This window comes from Ochlerotatus camptorhynchus, unplaced genomic scaffold (assembly GCF_037179485.1).
Source record: "Ochlerotatus camptorhynchus isolate MF236.1 unplaced genomic scaffold, CSIRO-AGI_Acam_v1.1 ptg000279l, whole genome shotgun sequence".
Classification (NCBI taxonomy): Eukaryota; Metazoa; Arthropoda; class Insecta; order Diptera; family Culicidae; genus Ochlerotatus; species Ochlerotatus camptorhynchus.
The window spans coordinates 62,501-82,208 of NW_027040768.1; the positions used below are offsets into that span (position 1 = coordinate 62,501).

Genomic DNA, 19,708 nt, shown 5'->3' on the forward strand with positions numbered 1-19,708 from the left:
TTGCCATATAAGCCATCGATAAAATCGAGGATACCTCAACTGAAGATGAAACAGTCGTAGAATCGAAATCAACAAAATATCCAATTTTCGCCATTAAACGACATGCTCAACGATGTTCCAATGAAGAGGAGGAATGTGTCGAAAACGACGCATTAAACGATAACATGAGAAGTAGCTCTGAGGCAGGATCAGAGTCAATGCAAAGAATTCGAGTTGACCTCCAGGAATATGATGAGGCATTCATTATGACTAAGGTAGCGGGAATAGCCTGTACCTTCTTGTCGATTCAGGTGCACAAGTGAATACATTCACCGAAGAAATGTTTCACGAGCTAATCAAGAACCCTGAATACAGCAAGGACCATAGTAGCACGCTTGTCACAAATCGGTTCTGGCAACTTCTATTCAACTAATATCAGGCATAAACAAGTTGCTGCAACATATTGTGACGGAAATGTGTTACTCGGGGAGTTAAACAATGTTAAGGACTCCTCAGATCGTCATCCAAGCCCTTGCCACATTCAATGCACATCTTTACGTTTCCGAAAACAGACCAGTGTTTTTGGAACAGTTTTACGTCGTCAAAGAGATTCGGGCCCCCTTAGTAGACCAACAGCTTCGAGATATAGTATTCTGATGCTTGGCCTCAAAGTACCTTTCCATACAGAAGGATCCGCATACGAGTCATCAATTTTGGCTGGAGAGATTGCTGCAATCAGTACGGATCTAATCTTTCCTAAGTGTAACATTCCTCCTGTAAAGATTTATTACGACAAAACGAAGTAAGAAAATATTTTGCCTACCTCCTTGTATCGAGATAACAGTACACTGAAGTCTTTTTTACACGAAAAAAAATCCTCCACTACTCAATTTGTTCTAGCTCATGCTGTGATTAACCGATTCAGAAGCTAGCACCTGAGTTCACCGTGGAAGATAGTCCCCGTAATTATTAACAATGCCTCATTTCTTGATGAATTTAAAAAATTGTGGTATCTCTAGAATTCCTAGGGTCTGTAGATTATTTTGCACGAAAAATATTGGAAATAGGGTCGTTTAATTTTTTGAAAAGTGAAAAGAATAGTTACACGTTTTTTTTAAACGTGTGTTTATGGGTTTTGCAAGTGACTTTAGGGCTATAATTTAGATTAATGGGTACAAATGTTCATAATTAGCCAGAATAAGAAACGCGTTTTTTGTACCGAAAGCGATTTTCAGGTGATACAAAAATGGCAAAAACGGAAACCTGAACAGAATTGCTTCGAAACTATTTTTTCAAAGATGTCTGAATTTGTAAATTTAATTAACTGCTCCCTGAAATTTGATCAAGATCTCAAACGATCATTGGAGTTTCTACAATATTTCCATCTACAAAACTTCCTAAATCCTCCCGAAATTCTCCAAATTCTAGTAGAGATTCTATGTAGTAGCTATATAAACGTTGACTGTCTTCCTGATTCAGAACCAGAAGTTTGATCTAATAACAAACTGAATAAGTTTAATTTGCACATACATTGACACTTTAATTCGACTGTTTTAAATTGATTCAATAACATGCTTTATTATACGTCTAATCATTGTCTTCTAGCTCCATTATTAGATTCCAACATTGCTGAATAAAAGTGAATACAGTTAGCATAATAGCTCTTATACCACTATGCGTCCATGTTTTAATTTCATGCATTGTAAATGCTTTACAAACGGCGTGCTCATTCATTATTCCACAACACTACTTTAGGCTAACAACAAAACGAAATTGGAAGCATAGTGGTTACCGTTTCCGCTTTCCAAGTAGAAGGTCGCGAGTTCAATCCCAACATCAACCTTTTTTTTTATTTATTTATAGCTACTCCTAATCGTAATCATAGATCTTATCACTTACGACAACCAATTCATAGATCTATCGAAAAGAATAGCATCCTTTCCATCGAAATAAGAGAGATGGAGAGGTAACGTTGGTCTCATGTTAAACAACTATGAATGAATTAATCATTCTCACATCTCCTTGAATTAGCTAGAGTTACGGCTGGGAGTGCTGATAGGTTTTCAGATTCAAGCTTTTATTACTTATTTAGGTGCCCATATGATGTATTCTAGGATAGCTCAGATGGCAAGGCAAGCGGCTCGTGATCGGAAGGCCATGGTTCGAATCCCATATAACGACATATGTGTATGTTTGTATGCAATAAATTTTCTAGGATCTATGTGGTGGTGGGTCGTGCTACGATAGAAATAATGACACAACCATCACTAACAAGAACAACCCTGCTCTGTCCCGTTCTTATTTTCGGATTAATTATCCCGTAGTTAAATAATCGTTTGATAAATGTATAATAGTGTCTTATTAAACATTATTTTACATGAGAATCAAGCGTCTATAAATACCTTTATACCATCGCTGTTTAAGGAAGTAATGATGTCTAATAAACGCTGAATAATCAAAAATTTGGAATTAGCTCTGTTACAACTTTTGTAAGTCGAATAAAAGCTTCTCGATAAATCTTATTCAACACCAAATATTTCGATGTTGTGTTTGAATAAAATCTCCAGATTTGTGTGAACAAATCCTGAACAGACGTTATTATTAAAAATAGTACAATTATTATTAAGCATGAAATGGAATAAAGTCGTCAAGAAGTCGTTTCTTCAATGGGCAATTGTTTGTTGGGAAATCTAAGGTATTTGTGAGGATAGTTGACCCACGATTTCTACAATTGCATATGCTATGCTGAATCTAAGGAATATGTTAGTAGAACTACATTTATTTATAAGGAAAATTTATAAACAGTAAGTTTTTTTTTTTTATTATAGTCACTTTAACACTCTTGGGTCATTCGTGACTTGTCCGGGGGAGAGATTTGAACTCGTGACTTTGGCGTGAGAGGTATGGATGTTAACCACTACGCCGGGGTCGCCCCCATAAACAGTAAGTTGAATTCCAAGGGAAGGAGAAAATCCAAAGCGAATTTAGAAATAAATTCAGTTCTGAGAATAATTCCATTGCATTTTTTAGGAGTATGACAAATGGATTGAAAGGTGAGTTCCGGATAAGCATTTAGCTGAACTAATTTTTTTCCCTGAAATAATTCATCTGAAATATCGGGAGAATACTAAGAGCGAACTCAACACGGGAAAAAAAGAGTTCCCATATTCGTGAACAACAGCCGTGAACCATAGTTCCCGGTGTATATTTGAGAAAATTTTGTTCTGGATAGCTGGTCGTGATTTTTAGTTCACGGTCCGTTCCCGTTTTCGGGAACGGATTTTTTTCCGAGAATAGACTGTCCGAGAGTTCAAAGTTCTTCAAAAAAATCTAAAAAGATACCAGCATGCTCAGAATTTTTCGTAAACACCCAAGACTTCAGTATGATCATTCTTCTGGAAATATTACACAGCTCAACATGCCACAGGTATGAAGTTCTTCACATTTCCCTGAAGTTCTACGAAATTCCTTGATATTCTATGAACTTCTTTGAATTTTCACAATTTCCTCGGAAGATCTGCTTTTCAATCTTCAACTTGAATTTATTTGATGATCTACGAACTTTCCTGAATTTCTGTGAGATTCCCTTATGTTTTGCAAATTTCTCTGATGATATATAAACATTTCTGAAATTCTGTGAACCTCTTTGAAATTCTGCTAAGTTTTTGATGATTTACGAATTTTCCTGGATTCTGCAAATTTATCTGAAAATATACAAACTTTCTTTGAAGTTTTGCAAATTTCTCTGAAGTTATTCGAACTTCCCTGATGTTCTGTCTATGAAATTTTCCGAAGATCTGCAAATTTTTCTGATGATATGTATTCCAGGGGAAGTTAAGTTTTATAACTTTTTTCAAAGATTGACAAACTGTCTTTAAAATTCCATGAACTTCCGTGATCACCAGTGGTGAGAAATCTGTTATATCAAACCTCTGCTTGTAAATAAATTAGCAAAAGCGCCTCTTCTTCATCCGACGACGAATCTCACGATCGCTACGACGCTGCGAAAAAAACTCCCGCTTACCCACGTGAATTTCGCTACCGCGGTTAACGCGATTTATTTGCTACGTAAAAAACGAGCCAGGGAGACCTTCATGGATTGGACCACTTTTCCGGATCTTCCAGTGAACGGTCACATGGTTATACGGGCCCATGCTTATGTTACGACCCCAAATTATTTCTTATAACACAGTAACACGTGTTTTTGAAAAAAAAAGTTGAACTCTCGGATCCGTTTTATGGATTGACCATTTTACGGATGTTCCAGATCTTCTAGACGATCCAGGTCCATGATTATGTCATGACCCCATTTTTTTTTTCTTATATCACAGTTCCAAATTCTTTCGAAAAAAAACCGTACATCTCTAGGATCAGTTTTGTGGATTGACCATTTTTAAGGATGTTCCAGATCTTCCGGAGGTCCGATTGCCTTCTAGGTAAATGTTTATGTTACTACCCCCAATTAATTTATATATGACAGTGTGAAGTATTTTTGAAAAACCGCAGAGCTCAAGCATCAGTTTCATAGATTGAATACTTTTACGGATGTTCCGGATCTTCCAGAAGACGGTCCGATGGTAATCTGGTCCATGTTTATGTAATGATCCCAAATTCTATCTTATATCACAGTTCCTAATGTTTAAAAAAAAACATGGAGCTCTAGGGTCAGTTTCAGATACCACCAGAAAGAGGTACAACTACCAGAGCTGGTAAAGGACATATCACACTCACCTCGCATCGCCTTACCGATCACCTTTTCAAGGTATCACGACCATACCATAGTTGAGAGTGATGATAGGGGTACACTGCCGTTCTACGCATATCTGTCCCATGTTACTTTTGGATGTTTTTCACGTTTGTTCATAAAACAGTATTTTTTTAGGTAGACTTTGAAAAATAGAAAGAAAAAACATATTATATGTTCTTGGTTTGAATAAAAACAACATCAAGCCAAATTGTCCCATGTTAAAATTCTACGCATAACTGTCCCACAAAGATTATCTTGATTGAATCTATCATTAACGAATCGATTTGTGTACACACATTATTGAAACAGGATGTTTACAATCAAAAGAAACGGTATGAACCATTTTAGGAAGTAGTAGTTTTTTTTTAATGTTGATAAATATTAAGAAAAAAACGGGATTTCATATTAAAACACCAGTTTCTAATTTCAAACAATGCATTATTAGACACTAACGTAGACACTCGCCACCCTCACACTCCCCTATAGTGTCTACGTGTTTCATGAAAAGCTCCTTATATAATATAATAATACTTAGTATAAAGGTCAACTCCTTACGGAAGAAATTTGCATGTGCATGTCAACTCTTCCAAAGTATTTCTTGAAATCATCGAAGCCCACGGTCAACGATCGTGTGACGTATTGATCTTTTGTCCACAGCATGTCAGCCATAAATCTATGGTCGGACTCAAAATGAATAAGCACAATCTTCTTTAGGTCTACGTTTATCGTGCTAAGGAGTAGAACAAGATGCTAAGAAGTTTATATTCTATGAAAATAGTGCATTCATCATTAGTTTCTTTAGATGCCCATACTTTTAGTGGTTTTATAGAAATGTCAACAAATTTTTTGTTGGTATAATTTAATGATGGAAAGCTATACAAACTACACAGGATCTTCCAAAACTTCGCGGAGAATGCAAGCACGCTCATGCAAGCACAAGAGTAAAGACGTTAAACGCAACGTGGCCATCAAAGTCACACTGAAAGCATACTTCATTGCAAATTTCTAGGCATAACAGTCCCATTAAATATTGTTCGTATAAAAATAGGCTTAATTGATTTAATTGAAGGTAATTTCTGTAGTTTTCACTGAAACATATTGATTCTGTTGAAATGTGAACAATGCGCTAACTTATTTTACCGTATATTTCTTCGGATGAACAGAAATGATTCGAAACATTACTCGCGATTTTCTCAGAAGCAACTTTTGAAATATGGGACTGATATGCTTAGAACGGCAGTACATTAGTGTGTTAATATAATTGCAACTTGAGGAAGTTTATAAAGTATCAGTCCGGGCCTAGTTACATCATTGATTGTTAGCTGTAACAAGTCCTGGACAGATTACCATAAAAAAAACATTGCTCCCAAGTGCACTACCTTCACTGGCACTCATCACCCGGCCTACTGTGTTGGTGAAATATGCCACAGTAGGCAGGGGTGAGGCATACAAACATACATCGTACCCATGCCATGACTGAGTTTTGCGATAGGGGGTCACATACCTATCAAGTATGTAATTTAAAATATAATTGGATATTGATTTTCGGCCTCTACCGTTCGCAATATCTATCCACAAAATCGTGTTTTACGCAGTTTCTCGAAATAACACGGTTTTTTTACACGGTCGCTCAAAAAAAAAAAGCTAGCCATACGTTCTTAGCGTGCTTTATTTTCATTTTCGTTTGGGCGTTATTGAAATGATGCATTAAACACGTTGTCTGAAAAAAAGAAAAAAAAACTCGAGCCCATTTTAGAGCTACTAAAATGTAGAGCCCTGCTCACAATTGCACTTTCTAATCGAACAAGTGCGAGGAAATTGTGAGGAAATTTCACCTTTGTATGCTAGATAGAGAAATCCGATTAAACTATTCAACGAATTCTCTTACCCATGTCAATCGTTGACTAACATGGGTTAAAGAGAAAGCTGTTTGCTTAAAAAATACCTAGTTCAAAAAAAAAACTAATGTATGAAAATAGCATAAGCTTTTCTGGGAGGGTTTCTCAGTGAAACTGTTTTATTTATTTTTTTTAATAAGGCCGGATCAAATAACAAGTTTTGACGTAGAACTACGTCTTTGTTGACTATACTGGGGTACAAATCAAAAATATGCGTGGTGAAATAGTGTTACGTTTAGAACGCTTGTAACTTTGTCATTTATAGATGAAATTAAAATCAAAATACGCCAATCGATAGGATATTGCTTAAAAAATCTGCTGAAATAAATACTTTTCCAATTTCTAATCAAAAAACTTTTGAAGAATGCACAAATGATAATTTTATCACTGTTTTCATGAACTAAACGTTTTCCGCTAACCCAGTCATCATAAACGAATGCCACTTGGTTGCACATCATTCTGCTTGAACTTGAAAATATATAGAACAGCGATGCTTTCCTGCCTTTGCTCATTACCGCTTCGGACAGCGTGGCACTAGGTCCAGTTTTCTCAACAATTGTGTGTGCATCAAAAAATCTAACTAAACGTACGAATTCAGGAAGGTCTATTCAACCAAATCCAAGCCTAATATTCAAAGGAAGGAACCAAAATTAATCTTGGCTGAACATAAAAACCAAATTTTAATACTTTGACTATATGTTTTAGTATTACTTCTACGTGAAGTCAACCAAACTCCGCCTTTGGAGGGAGTTTGGTAAAGAGAGATGAAAAAACCGATGAAACCTTAAAAGTTGTCCTAGCTCTCTATTCTAATATCTATATGCAATCTTCACACTACCGTACTCTAACGGAACTATCATCTCTATGCTTTCATCTACTCCATCTATCGTATAAAAATTACCACTACAGCCTGTTATTTGAAATTAGCATCTTCAACTATGCAAATTTTAATGAAAATACGTACTTTGTCAATTTAAACCTGGCTTTGTGTATGCTGAAACAAAAAATCATCGTATGAATTCAGCAAGGTCCATTCTATAAAATGCAAGCATAACTTTCAAAGGACGGTATCAAAATCCAGAAAAACCAAATTTCTATGAAAATACCTACTTTTGTGAAACTGGAGGTAAACCAGCCCCAGGCTGAAAGCCTCCTTAACAAAGAAAACCTAACCTAACGTTCTTTTGTGAATATTAACCAGGTACTTCCTTCACGTATGGATTCAGCAAGTTCCATTCTATAAAATCCAAGCACAAATTTCAAGCGATAGAATCGAAATCCAACCTGCCTTCAAACAAATCTACCATCACGTATGAACTCACAAAGGTCTATTCTATCAAATCTAAGCCTGTTTTTCAAAGGACGGAGCCAAAATCCAACTTGGCTGATCATGAAACTCAAATTTCTATAAAAATACGTGCTTTTGTGGATGTAAACCTCAGTTTTCTCAATAATTGTGCTTGCTTCAAAAATCTACCATCAGGTATGAACACACAAAAATCCATTTTTTTAAAATCTCAGCCTAATTTTCAAAGGATGTGAATCTCACAAGGGGCCTTATTACGGGTGTCACTACACGGTGATAAGGAAGTGATATTCGGAATAAGAGCCGTGATTGCCGTACAAATCAAATGGGATTCACTTCACCGTGACGACAAGTGACAAGTTTTCACCGTGAAGTGACATCCGTAATAAGCCCCAAGAACGAGGAAGGGGTCTAAGGGAGCGCTAAGTTAAAAGTTAGTTAAATCACTTCAGGAATGCTCAGGCTAACATTAAATATAATTCAATCACTCAACAGAAAAGTTTGGACTTCCTAAGGAAGGTATTGAAACACCAGGAAAGGTTGGACTCTGTTTGGAAAATTTAAACTCAAAAAAGTGTCGGTTCACTTCGGAAAACTTTTTACACTTTTTGGAAAGCTAGTTAACAAAAATCTGGGGCTCACTTAGGAACATGTCAAACCCGTTCTGACAAGTTTAGTTTCAGCTCGGAAAAAGTTTAATCAATGCAGGAAGGATTTATTTAGGAAAGGGATTAAATCAGCTAACTTCACTCAAGAAAATGCGAAACGAATCCTTTAAATCTTGGGTTCGGGATATGTTTGATCACTTCAAAAAAGTTGAGATTTGTTCCGGCCTAATATTGTTCTGTCAAAGACACCGTGGTTAACCCTCTCCATAAAGTACTATAACAAAACATTTTCCATACATCCTAAAATTATCGAATTCTTTAAAAAAGTGGGTGATAAAAATCTGTAGTATTTAATGTTTTTTAAATCAATAGTTGAATTGTTGAAACAACAATAAGAATAGGTATACATAAAAACCAGAGAATCAAAACAGGGAGAGCAACCAAATAAAGACAAAACTCTTGTGACAACTAGCACGATCAAGTCTCTCTGTTATATAGCTTGATTGTAACGGTGCAAGGGAAACGGTAAAATTGCCTGCAATATTTTTTGTAACAATTGCGATTGACGACAGGTGATCGGAATGGTAAAATGATAGCCCCTCGTATCATCTCCTGCGTATGTTATGAAAAACCTGCCATACAATTTAGCTTTTTCCATCTACCGTTGATTAAGCTATATTTCAGACGTAGTTTTTCATGAAAAACCGCAAAAGGATATTGTCATTATTACGTTGCTCGTTGATCGTTTGTTGTTTGGCATTTTGAGATATTTTGATTCCCTGATGAAAATAATGAGCAACAAATGAGGTGCTGACAATGTTATACTGTATTGACAAATTTAAGCCGTACCAAATAGTTAGTTGTGGGTCACCTGTGCATGGGAAGCAAAGAGTTAATGTTAAGAGTGGCGCAAAATGCATCCGGATCTAATGCTTTGAGGTAATTCTGACAATTAAACAATATAACTATTTGTTTGCCGCAAAGTAACAAATTCGGATGAAATGTGCATCAATGTATATGGAGATTGAAACTAGTATTGTATCGAATATACGATGTAATGTGAACGGGGTATAACAAACTTACCCACAAACCATGGGTTCCTGGGGTTATTTTCAACGGTCAGATTTAGAAAATATTCTTCAAAACCTAACACGGTATTGGCTTGTGGTTGTACGGATAAAGTCCCCTCAACTTCTGCTTCGTTGCCATCTGAGACAAGATTTCTGGCACTCCATCCATCAGATCCTATCCAAGAGAACACACCCGTTACATTTTGCCGGCGAACTGCTTTCATAACTTCGGCCACTTCTTGGTCAGAACCAAATATTATAACACCTGTGAATGAGATAGCTCAAATTATCACTGAGTTCAAAGTTTAATCAGATAATTATTAGTATTTGTATATAACCTTTGGCTCTTGGCTTTGTTAACAATTTTAATACTATATGATCGTATGCGATCTTCTCCGCTACGCCTGAATCTTTAACCAACTTTTCCTTAATAGCTATACAAATACCATGTTTTGTAAGTAAATCGTCCAATTCCTCGAAAGCCTGAAAAACGTAAATTAAAATTCAGTGACCATGTTAAGACAATTATGAACAGTTGAAAAACACAAAAGGAACACCACTATAAGCAGCTCTTTAAACTGGCCCTGTCATTTCATTAAAAAAATCGCAACTATTGATCGCTTTCGGGAGTTTAAATATCTTGGCAGGATTATTGATGGCAAACTTAAGTTCAACTCTCACATTGACAATGTGATCAAGAAAATTGCCAAGAAGGAAATTCTATGTCGATTAAAAACGATTTACCTATTACCAGTAAAGAACAGCTATACAAATCAATAATCTCTCCTCATCTATACTTTTGCCCTTCCATTTTATTTTTAGCCAATGAAACACAAATATCGAGATTACAGCGCTTGCAGAATAAAACCATGTGCTTAATTTTAAGATGTAATATGTAGATTCACTTCCTCAACTTTGATGCTGAACGCTTTAAAATGGTTGTCGGTGAAGCAAAAAATAGTATATTTGGCTATGGTGTTCATTTTTAAAGTAGATAACGGTTTGCTGCCTGGATATTTATGTGATCAAATTGAAAGAGGAAGTCATTTTCATAGATATAATACTAGAAACGCGGATGAAAGAAGAACACCACACATCTTGATATGTGCTTCACGGAATTCATTGCATTTTAAATGTTTTCAATGCGATGCCTAGAAATATTGAACGTTCAGCAACACTTACAGAATTTAAGAGACACCGCATTTCACATCTTAAAATTGTATCTTGAACATACAGTGATTTTTTTTTTGATGAGTTGACAAATTATGTATCTTGAAGAAGTTACCTCTAACGGATTATTTTATATGCATAGCTGCCATAACGACTTTTTAATAGAACATTGTAGCGTTGCAAACACTATTTTGTTCTCCACGATGTTGATGATGGATTTTTAATATTTGATTTAATATAACAAGTTAATTAAAAAAAAAAAAGTAATTGTGAGTATTCTTCAAGAGATAGGGAAACGCCAGGAGACGAAGAGGACCCTAAAAAACACAAGAACGACGAATACGAGGACAAGGAGCAAGAAGATGGAGAAGACAGTGATTGGCGTAAAGTCGAAAACCAGAAGGAGAAGAGGAAAAAACTGAAGGAAGAGGAACAAAGGAAGAAGGAACAGAAGAAGAAGGAGGAGAAGGAAAAGAAGAATGAAGAGGAAGAGAAGAAGAAGAAGATGGAAGAGAGGAAGAAGGATGTCAAGAAGAAGGAAAACCCCAGGCATCGTAGGGAGAGAAGTAAGGGCGACGCTCTGGTTATCGAGGCGAAATACAAAACGACATACGCAGTACTGCTCCGGAAAGTGAGAGAGGATCCGGAGTTGAAGCAACTAGGTGAGAACGTGGAAAGGAGAGATACTCTTCCAGCTGAAGAAGGATCCGTCGGTGAGGAGTTCAGCCTTCAAGGAACTCGTCGAAAAATCTCTTGGCGAGGACGCGAACGTAAGAGCCTTATCGCAGGAGTCAGTGGTCGAGTGCAAGGATCTGGATGAGATCACAACGGAAGACGAGGTACGATGTGCGCTGAAGGTGCAATGCAATTTGGGAGATGTGCCTATGACAATCCGGTTGAGGAAGGCGTACGGTGGTACACAAACGGCGTCGATACGACTTGCGACGGACGCAGCTAACGAGTTGCTGAAGACAGGACGAGTCAAGGTTGGGTGGTCAGTATGTCCCCTGAAAGCTATCCCTCGGGTTACCAAGCAAATGGAGAGATGCTTTAAGTGCATGAACTTTGGTCACCAGGCGAGAAACTGCAAAGGCCCTGATAGATCGGAGCTGTGCAGGAAATGCGGAGAGAAGGGGCACGTTGCTAAAGACTGTATGAAGCAACCGATCTGCATGCTCTGCAGAAAGGAGGACGGAAACGGTCATATGACGGGAAGTTTCAGGTGCCCAGCTTACAAAAAGGCGATAGCGGGCCAATAGTAATGGAGATAACCCAAATAAATCTCAATCATTGTGACACAGCACAGCAACTGTTGTGGCAGTCGACAACGGAAACAAAGTGTGACGTTGCAATGATTGCGGAGCCGAATCGAGTCCCTCCCGATAATGATAACTGGGTGGCCGATAGAGCAGGGATGGCGGCAATACAAGTTATCGGTAAGTATCCCATACAAGAAGTGGTGACGAGGTCTTACGAAGGTTTTGTGATTGCCAAAATTAATGGAACCTTCGTATGTAGTTGCTATGCACCCCCGAGATGGACAATGGAGCAGTTTCACCAGATGCTGGATGGACTCACTGGAGAGCTCACCGGACGGAGACCAATCGTCATTGGAGGAGATTTCAATGCTTGGGCAGTGGACTGGGGAAGCAGATGTACCAACACAAGAGGGTTATAGCCTGCTGGAAACTCTGGCAAAGTTGGACGTCAGTCTGGCCGACGAAGAAACCATCAGCACCTTCCGCAAAGATGGTAGGGAATCCATTATCGACGTCACTTTCTGCAGTCCGTCGTTAGTGGCAAGTATGAACTGGAGAGTGTGTGAGGAGTACACTCATAGTGACCATCAGGCGATTAGTTACAGCTTTGGCCAACGGATACTTACGACAATGTGGAAAACGAAAGTAAGCAAGCGGAGGTGGAAGACGAAGGCATTCTGTACTATGCATCTTCCTGATCAATCAATTAGTAGAGTAAAGCGTATCCACAACTCAATTTACAAACGTTACCGTTAACTCATATTTTACTTCATTCATCTCCACATAGTACCGCGATAGAATAAGGACGGTCAGAAATGCATGCATGGTGCGATTGCACATAGCGAACAAGCCGAACGTGTGTTTTGCTGAGTTTCCTTTTTCCAGACTCGGCGCACCAAAAGGTTTCGAACTAGTAGAACCAGAAAGGGCAATAAAAAGTGTCCAATATCACAACACTTATATCGATGAGCGCGTAAAACCAAATCAGCCAAAATTGTTCAATGCTTGTCAACACCTTCCCAGGCGTCTCTTTCTATCTCTTTTTAATACACTAGATTTAAAGAAAAGTCAATTGTAACCGTAGAAAATATTGAAGCCGTTTTCGACTATATAAACTCTGTAAATCTTATGAAATAAAGTTAGTCTTGTTCAAGCACGACTCTGACTTCAATGCGATCCCTTTGGGAAGACCGCAAACTGAAGAAAGCCATTGGCTAGTGATCTACGGTCCATCCAGTAAATACCACTAAGTCTAAGTCTTGAACGTCCACCGCGACTATTCACTTTCGTATGAAAGAAGTTCTACCGCGATAAACCACAGTGCTGTTGTGTGATGTAGTTTTGTAACACGCCAGCATCGTATATATATAGCGACAGGACAGTTGTATCCTGTGTGAAAATTTTAAAACTATGAACCTGAGTAGCCCGCGTACAAAGTCAAAAAGTGCCGCGTAAAATACGTGCGAATTTCGACCGATTTTTTGGTGTGATTGAAGAAACAGTCGTAATATGGAACATGGAGCTTGGAATAAAAAAAGCGAACTAAAAATGGAGGACGAGTGTTGGGACGACGCGAATCAAACCGAGTACGTGCCACAGTTGAAAAACAGGAAGATTGTTCGAAAAACTCCGGCAAGAATGAAGAAAGCCGAGAAAAAAGTGTTCTACGAAAACGAACGCGAGCGTTGGAATAGAATCCGCGCTGAAGAAAATAAAGCATCGTAATTGTGAACAATTTATACTTAGAACAGTGAATCAAAGCATTAAAAGAAAATGGGCAACGAATAGTCCAAACGTAGTGTGCATCATGTGGGTGATGCCCAAATAAAAATTAATAATAACGAACACTCCGAACAACTTGACAATCATGAATTTCTGTTATGGTGCATATTAACAGCAGCAATTATGCAGCTTGCCATAAGTGTAGTGACGGAAGCAAGACGGTATTTTAACCGTAAAGCACTGAAAAAAGCCAGATCAATGATGGCATTAGCGGAAGTGACTGTAAGTAAATAAAATTTCAAAGACTAATTGAAAATTACAGTGGATTTTTTTTTTAAATTGAAGAACTAAAAAGTGTAGTAACAGCCTTGCTGAAAGGTTTAAAATTGAAATCCACCATAAACATTAAAGTAAAAACAAAACTAGTGGAGCAAATATTAAGAGCTCTGGAAAAGTGAAACTTCCAACAAATTCTAAAAATCCACTCGATAAACTATTAAGTAAAAGTTAACGTTAGTGTGACCAACATAGTAGTGATTGACAATCAAGTGATAAAAGCAAAAAACATTCTACAAATAATGTCCAGAATATTGCCAAGTATAACGGGACTGATTATAATATCAACCCCGAAAGGACTAAAAACGCATGAGCCTAGGAGTTGCGACCTATCACAATCACCATCATCAAACAGCTGATGGTAGTAACGCTTTGTACATTCCTATCAATGTGCTCGTCGAAGCTCTCTCCATGACCATCCATCAAGTTGACGAAAGAAGTAAAAAGCAACTGGTGAATCTCGTCTTCTGTTGTGATCCATCACCGATCTGGTCATTTCTGACAATCACGACACTCATCTGCGCTCGTTTTGAAGCAGTTGCTGCTTTGCTTGCTTATGTGAGTGTGTTGGTGAGTGAGCCCAACAGCTTCCGTTTAATGTTGCCTGCTTTGTTTGTAACTCACACACTCGCGCCTGCCGAGACGAACTTGGAATGCGAAGGCATTGTTTTCATTTTCTTCTGTCGTTTCACTTTTTCGCATGATCGTACTGCAGAAGTCTTCACTGTTTTCGTTGTGCTTTTCATTATCAGCAGCGAGTGTAACGATTTGCTTGAGAGCAGCGACCATTACTGGTGATTGTTGTTTGCCATGGCTCTAACTCTCACTGCGTGACAAAACGATCTGTAAGCGATAGTCTGCGAAGACGAGTGTCACGTGAGTGTCATGATATTTTGCATCACTGGTTGCTACTGGCATATTGAAAAGAACAATAAGTGATGATAAACTCTAAGAAGAAAGGCTGCGCCTATATTAAGACATGTTAAATCACAAGTGGAACAGTCAGCGGTGAACGAGAAGTGCAAAGAAGAAAATTTGTTTGAGTAAAACAGCCAAGCAGCAAAGGAGCAGCAGTGAAAAGCACCCGAGTCAACTGAAATACGAAGGGAGTATTAGAGAGCCAACGACAGACACCTGGAATCGCAACAGCAGCAACAACAAAGTACAACAACGACAAGGTTGATGAGTGAGTAAAAAAAAAACAACAAGCAACAATCATTGAGTTTATATTACATATGAAATATTAATTAGAATATAAATTTTACTAAGAAATCAAAAAAAAAATTTTTTTTGGTATTGTAAGCAAATGCATAATTAATGGAAACATGATAACAAAATCGAGATCCTGAACAAAACTTTGATCAATTTTAAGAAAACACCGAAAGAAAGAGAATATCTCAAGGAAACGCTACTACAGAAACTTGAACTGTCAGAAAAAATTAACGAACAAATTAAAAATTTACTACTCGACAACGAATCAGACATTACTGAAACACAACGTAAATACCTTAGCTACTCAATTAGTATGCGAAATAAAAACGCTCATAAATAACCAGTTAAGGAAAATCAAAGCAAGCACCAATAGAACATTTTTCACTGTTATATATTTCATAAAACGATTAAAATTAAAAATTAATCGAAAAATGGCAGCAGAAGTCATTAAAATAGCCTCATCACTAGTACCGCAGTACGACGGGAACGGTGAAAAATTGAGCAGTGTTATAGCTGCACTAACTGCTCTGAAAACAGTAGTAACAGCTAACACAGAAGCTCTAGCGGTTCAAATAATCCTTCCAAAGCTTGAGAAAAAGGCAAGGTCAGCGGTAGGAAATGAACCAGCTAACATCGACGCAATCATTGCAAGCCTAAAGCAGAAATGTAAGTCTCACATTTCAGCAGACGTTATTCTAGCAAAACTAAACGCAACGCGACAAAACGGAGCGTTAAACAAATTTACAAGCGAGTTGGAAGATCTAACCACTCAGTTAGAAACCGCATACATAAACGACAATATACCTATTGAGACAGCAACGAAGATGGCTAACAAAGCAGGGATCAAAGCCCTTGCATCTGGTCTAAGAAACACAAACACACAAGTCATAATAAAAGCTGGTACGTTCAGCAATTTGAATGAAGCAGTAGGAGGAGCTGCAGAAAATGATAATAACGGAGTATCGACAACCAACGTACTTCACTATAAAAGCGAAAGACAAATACAAAATAATTTTTCAAATTTCAACCATAAGAATTATGGGTTTCGTAATATGATGCCTGTACAGGGACAGCAATCTCAATACCGACCACAAAGTCAAGGATGGAGCAATAACCCATCCTGGCGACAAGAAAGTAATTGAAACAACCAGAACTGGAGGAATCAGAGAAACACAGACCAAAGACAGTGGAGAAACACCACTTCAAATTACAATCCGCAGAGAAATTTCGACCAAAGACCTAGACAGAATAACAATTATAACAGGGATAACCAAAGACGAGGGCAAGTTTACCATGCCTCGTCGGATGAAAACCGACATGAAAAGCGTGACAGCAGACATGAAAATAGACAACAAAATTGTTTAGACGCCCTGTCGGGTAGTAAACCAGACGTCGGGTAGTAAACCGATCCTCTCAATAAATTTGAATGCATCGAATTTTGTTACAGTAGAAACATCGATGTCCAGATCAAAAATTACTCTAATAATAGATACAGGATTTTTAATATTTAAAATTAATAAAATAAATGGTGACAAATTAATTAACTAATACAGCTAAGAAAATTAAATTAACCGCAATAACAGAAAAAAGAAATTGAAACTTTAGCATCAGCAGGATACAGACATAATTTTTGAGAACGGATTAAAAATAAAACATACTTTTCAAGTAGTTTCAGAGAATTTTCCAATACAAATAGACGGAATTTTAGGACGAGATTTTCTTGCAACAAATAGATGTTTAGTAGACTATGAATCATGGTTGTTAAATTTTCGAACAGGGAATGCGACAATATCGATACCCATCGAGGATAATTTTAAAAATGGATTTATTCTCCTACAGAGAAGTGAAACCATTCGACGTCTAACAAATAAAACATATACAAACGACATGGTTGTACATGCACAAGAAATCCAATCAGGAACTTTTTGTAGCAATGCAATCATCTCGAAATCAGAACCCTAATGCCAAATTTATTAACACAACAAATGAACCCGTATACATTTCTTATGACAAAATAAATCCCATTGTAGAGCCATTTTAAGACAATTATTATGTGCTTAAAACCAGAAAAAGCAATATTAAAAACGAACGTGAGGAACTTATCTTAAATGAAATCAACTACAACAATATACCGACCTTCGTTCAAAAGGATTTTAAGAAATTAATAATGGATTATTCAGAAATCTTTTGTTTAAAAGACGATACACTTTCTGCAAATAACTTCTATAATCAAGACATAAACTTGACCGACAATATTCCAATTTATATACCAAACTACAAACAAATTCATTCTCAAACAGAAGAAATACAGAAACAAGTAGACAAAATGCTAGAGGAAAACATAATCGAACATTCAATTTCACTATACAATTCACCAATTTTACTAGTTCCGAAGAAATCAGACAATAACAATAAAAAATGGAGACTAGTTGTTAATTTCCGACAATTAAACAACAAAAATTTGGCAGACAAATTCCCATTGCCAAGAATTGACACCATTTTAGATCAACTTGGTAGAGCAAAATATGTCAGTACCCTTGACCTTATGCCAGGATTCCACCAAATTCCTCTAACAGAAAATTCTAGAAAATATACAGCTTTTTCAACACTGTCAGGCCATTATCAATATACGCGAATGCCATTTGGATTAAATACACTAGTTTACAAAACAACATAAAAAGTGTGAACTTTAGTGGTTGACAAACGTTGCTAATGCAAAATCCTACGCTGAATTCAATGCCGTGGTCAGAAAAAATTAAAGTAGAGCCATTTTTGAGATATACAAAAATTTTGATTTTTTGAATTTAGGACAAAAGTACGATTACTAAAATGTCAATATCTTTAGAACAAGTGCACCAATTTAAAAATTTATGAAAATGAACGTAAATAAATTTGCTATCGTTCACTTGAATATTATGTCTTGATTAAAAATTTAATTTAGAAGTCATTTAAAAATTTACAGCTTTTATTTTTTATATTTCCTGCGAATTTTCCATAAAAATCTTGTTTTAATCAACATTTTTAATGGGGTAAAAGATTCAAAAAATCATTCCATAATTTATTCTTAAAGTCCATTAAAAATTGGAGAAAATGAGCCTTTAATGGATGAAATCGGTTGGAAATTGTCGAAGTTATGAAATTTTTTGTAAAATCATGGAAATTGAATGTTCCAAGATTGGCCGTTGTCCCGCTCCTAGGTTCAAGCACCACTTCCAGTAAGCCTTTCTGCGGAAATGTACGCATACGGTGCATTTCACTAACACTACCAGCTGTCACGCAAAATTAGATGAGATATTTTCAACAATATAATTTACGCTAGTGTTTGTGAGACCGCTCGGCGAGAACCTAACGCAACCAACTCAATTTGACAGCTTTCTTTTTTTAACATTGCTTAACGATGTATAGGACAAAACGTGAATTCAAGTGTAAAAATGATCCTCAAAAGTTTTATAAGTTATATATTTACAAAATCGGTCAATTTCACTGCTTCGTTGCAAACTGCATACAGGCTTTATTTTAAAATTGATCCTGGAGACTTTGACAAACCGTGGATTCCAAAAGTATTATGTAGTATGGATGTCAGGCGCAAGGTAAATTGATTTTTTGAATAACTTTCATATAAACAATTTATGTACAGCATGGTAGTGCTTTGTTCTTTCCTGATCGACATTATCTTACTTAATCTATTTTTGATAAGTGTTAATGTCTTACTTACTAACTCACTTATTTTTTATCTGTCAGTCGCTATTTGTCCTTTGACATGCCCACCATATTGCGTCGACCGTTTTGTCATGCAACGGATTGTTATTTCTGCTTGACAAAAGTTAAGCAACAAGGACGTCACAAAACAGTTGAGTATCCACAAGTGGCTTCTATGACAAAACCTGTTCCACATTCAAGTTCGGTCCCGTATCCTGTTTATCCAAAGCGGAAACGAGCGCCCTCTGTTGAATCGACCGTTACAAAAAGTGAGGAGGAATTCAAGGAGGAATGCGAGGAAGACTTCGAGGTGGAATTGGAAAGAAACCCAAAACTGTTTACACAATCCGAATTTAATGATTTGGTGCGAGATCTCGACTTATCGAAGGAGAAATCCGAATTGCTGGCATCACGCTTGAAAGAACACAACATGCTGAGCAAGGAGGTCAAAATTTCTTGTCACAGGAATCGTCACAAGAAATTTGACAAATATTATTCTACAAAGGACAAGGCATGTTTTTGCCATGACGTAAACGGCTTGTTTGAAGAGTTTGGTGAGCCATATGATCCAGCTGAATGGCGTTTATTCATCGAGGCAAGGGAATGAGAAACCTTCTATTCCATTAGCTCATGCCGTTAATATGAAGGAAACGTATGAATCAATGGCTCTATTGCTCAATTTGATAAATTACAATCAACACA

General features: G+C 37.0%; 1 protein-coding gene across 1 annotated transcript in view; it reads right to left on the reverse strand.

Moving 5' to 3' along the window:
- Nucleotides 1-19,708, reverse strand: part of LOC135706456 (metabotropic glutamate receptor 7-like) — a 123,858-nt gene that overhangs the window by 35,560 nt on the left and 68,590 nt on the right. Inside the window, exons 4-5 of the mRNA XM_065228069.1 lie at nt 9,947-10,091; nt 9,622-9,873 (exon numbers count right to left, since the gene is read on the reverse strand). Of these exons, the coding sequence (XP_065084141.1) occupies nt 9,622-9,873; nt 9,947-10,091 (397 nt within the window). The remainder of the gene's footprint in view (nt 1-9,621; nt 9,874-9,946; nt 10,092-19,708) is intronic.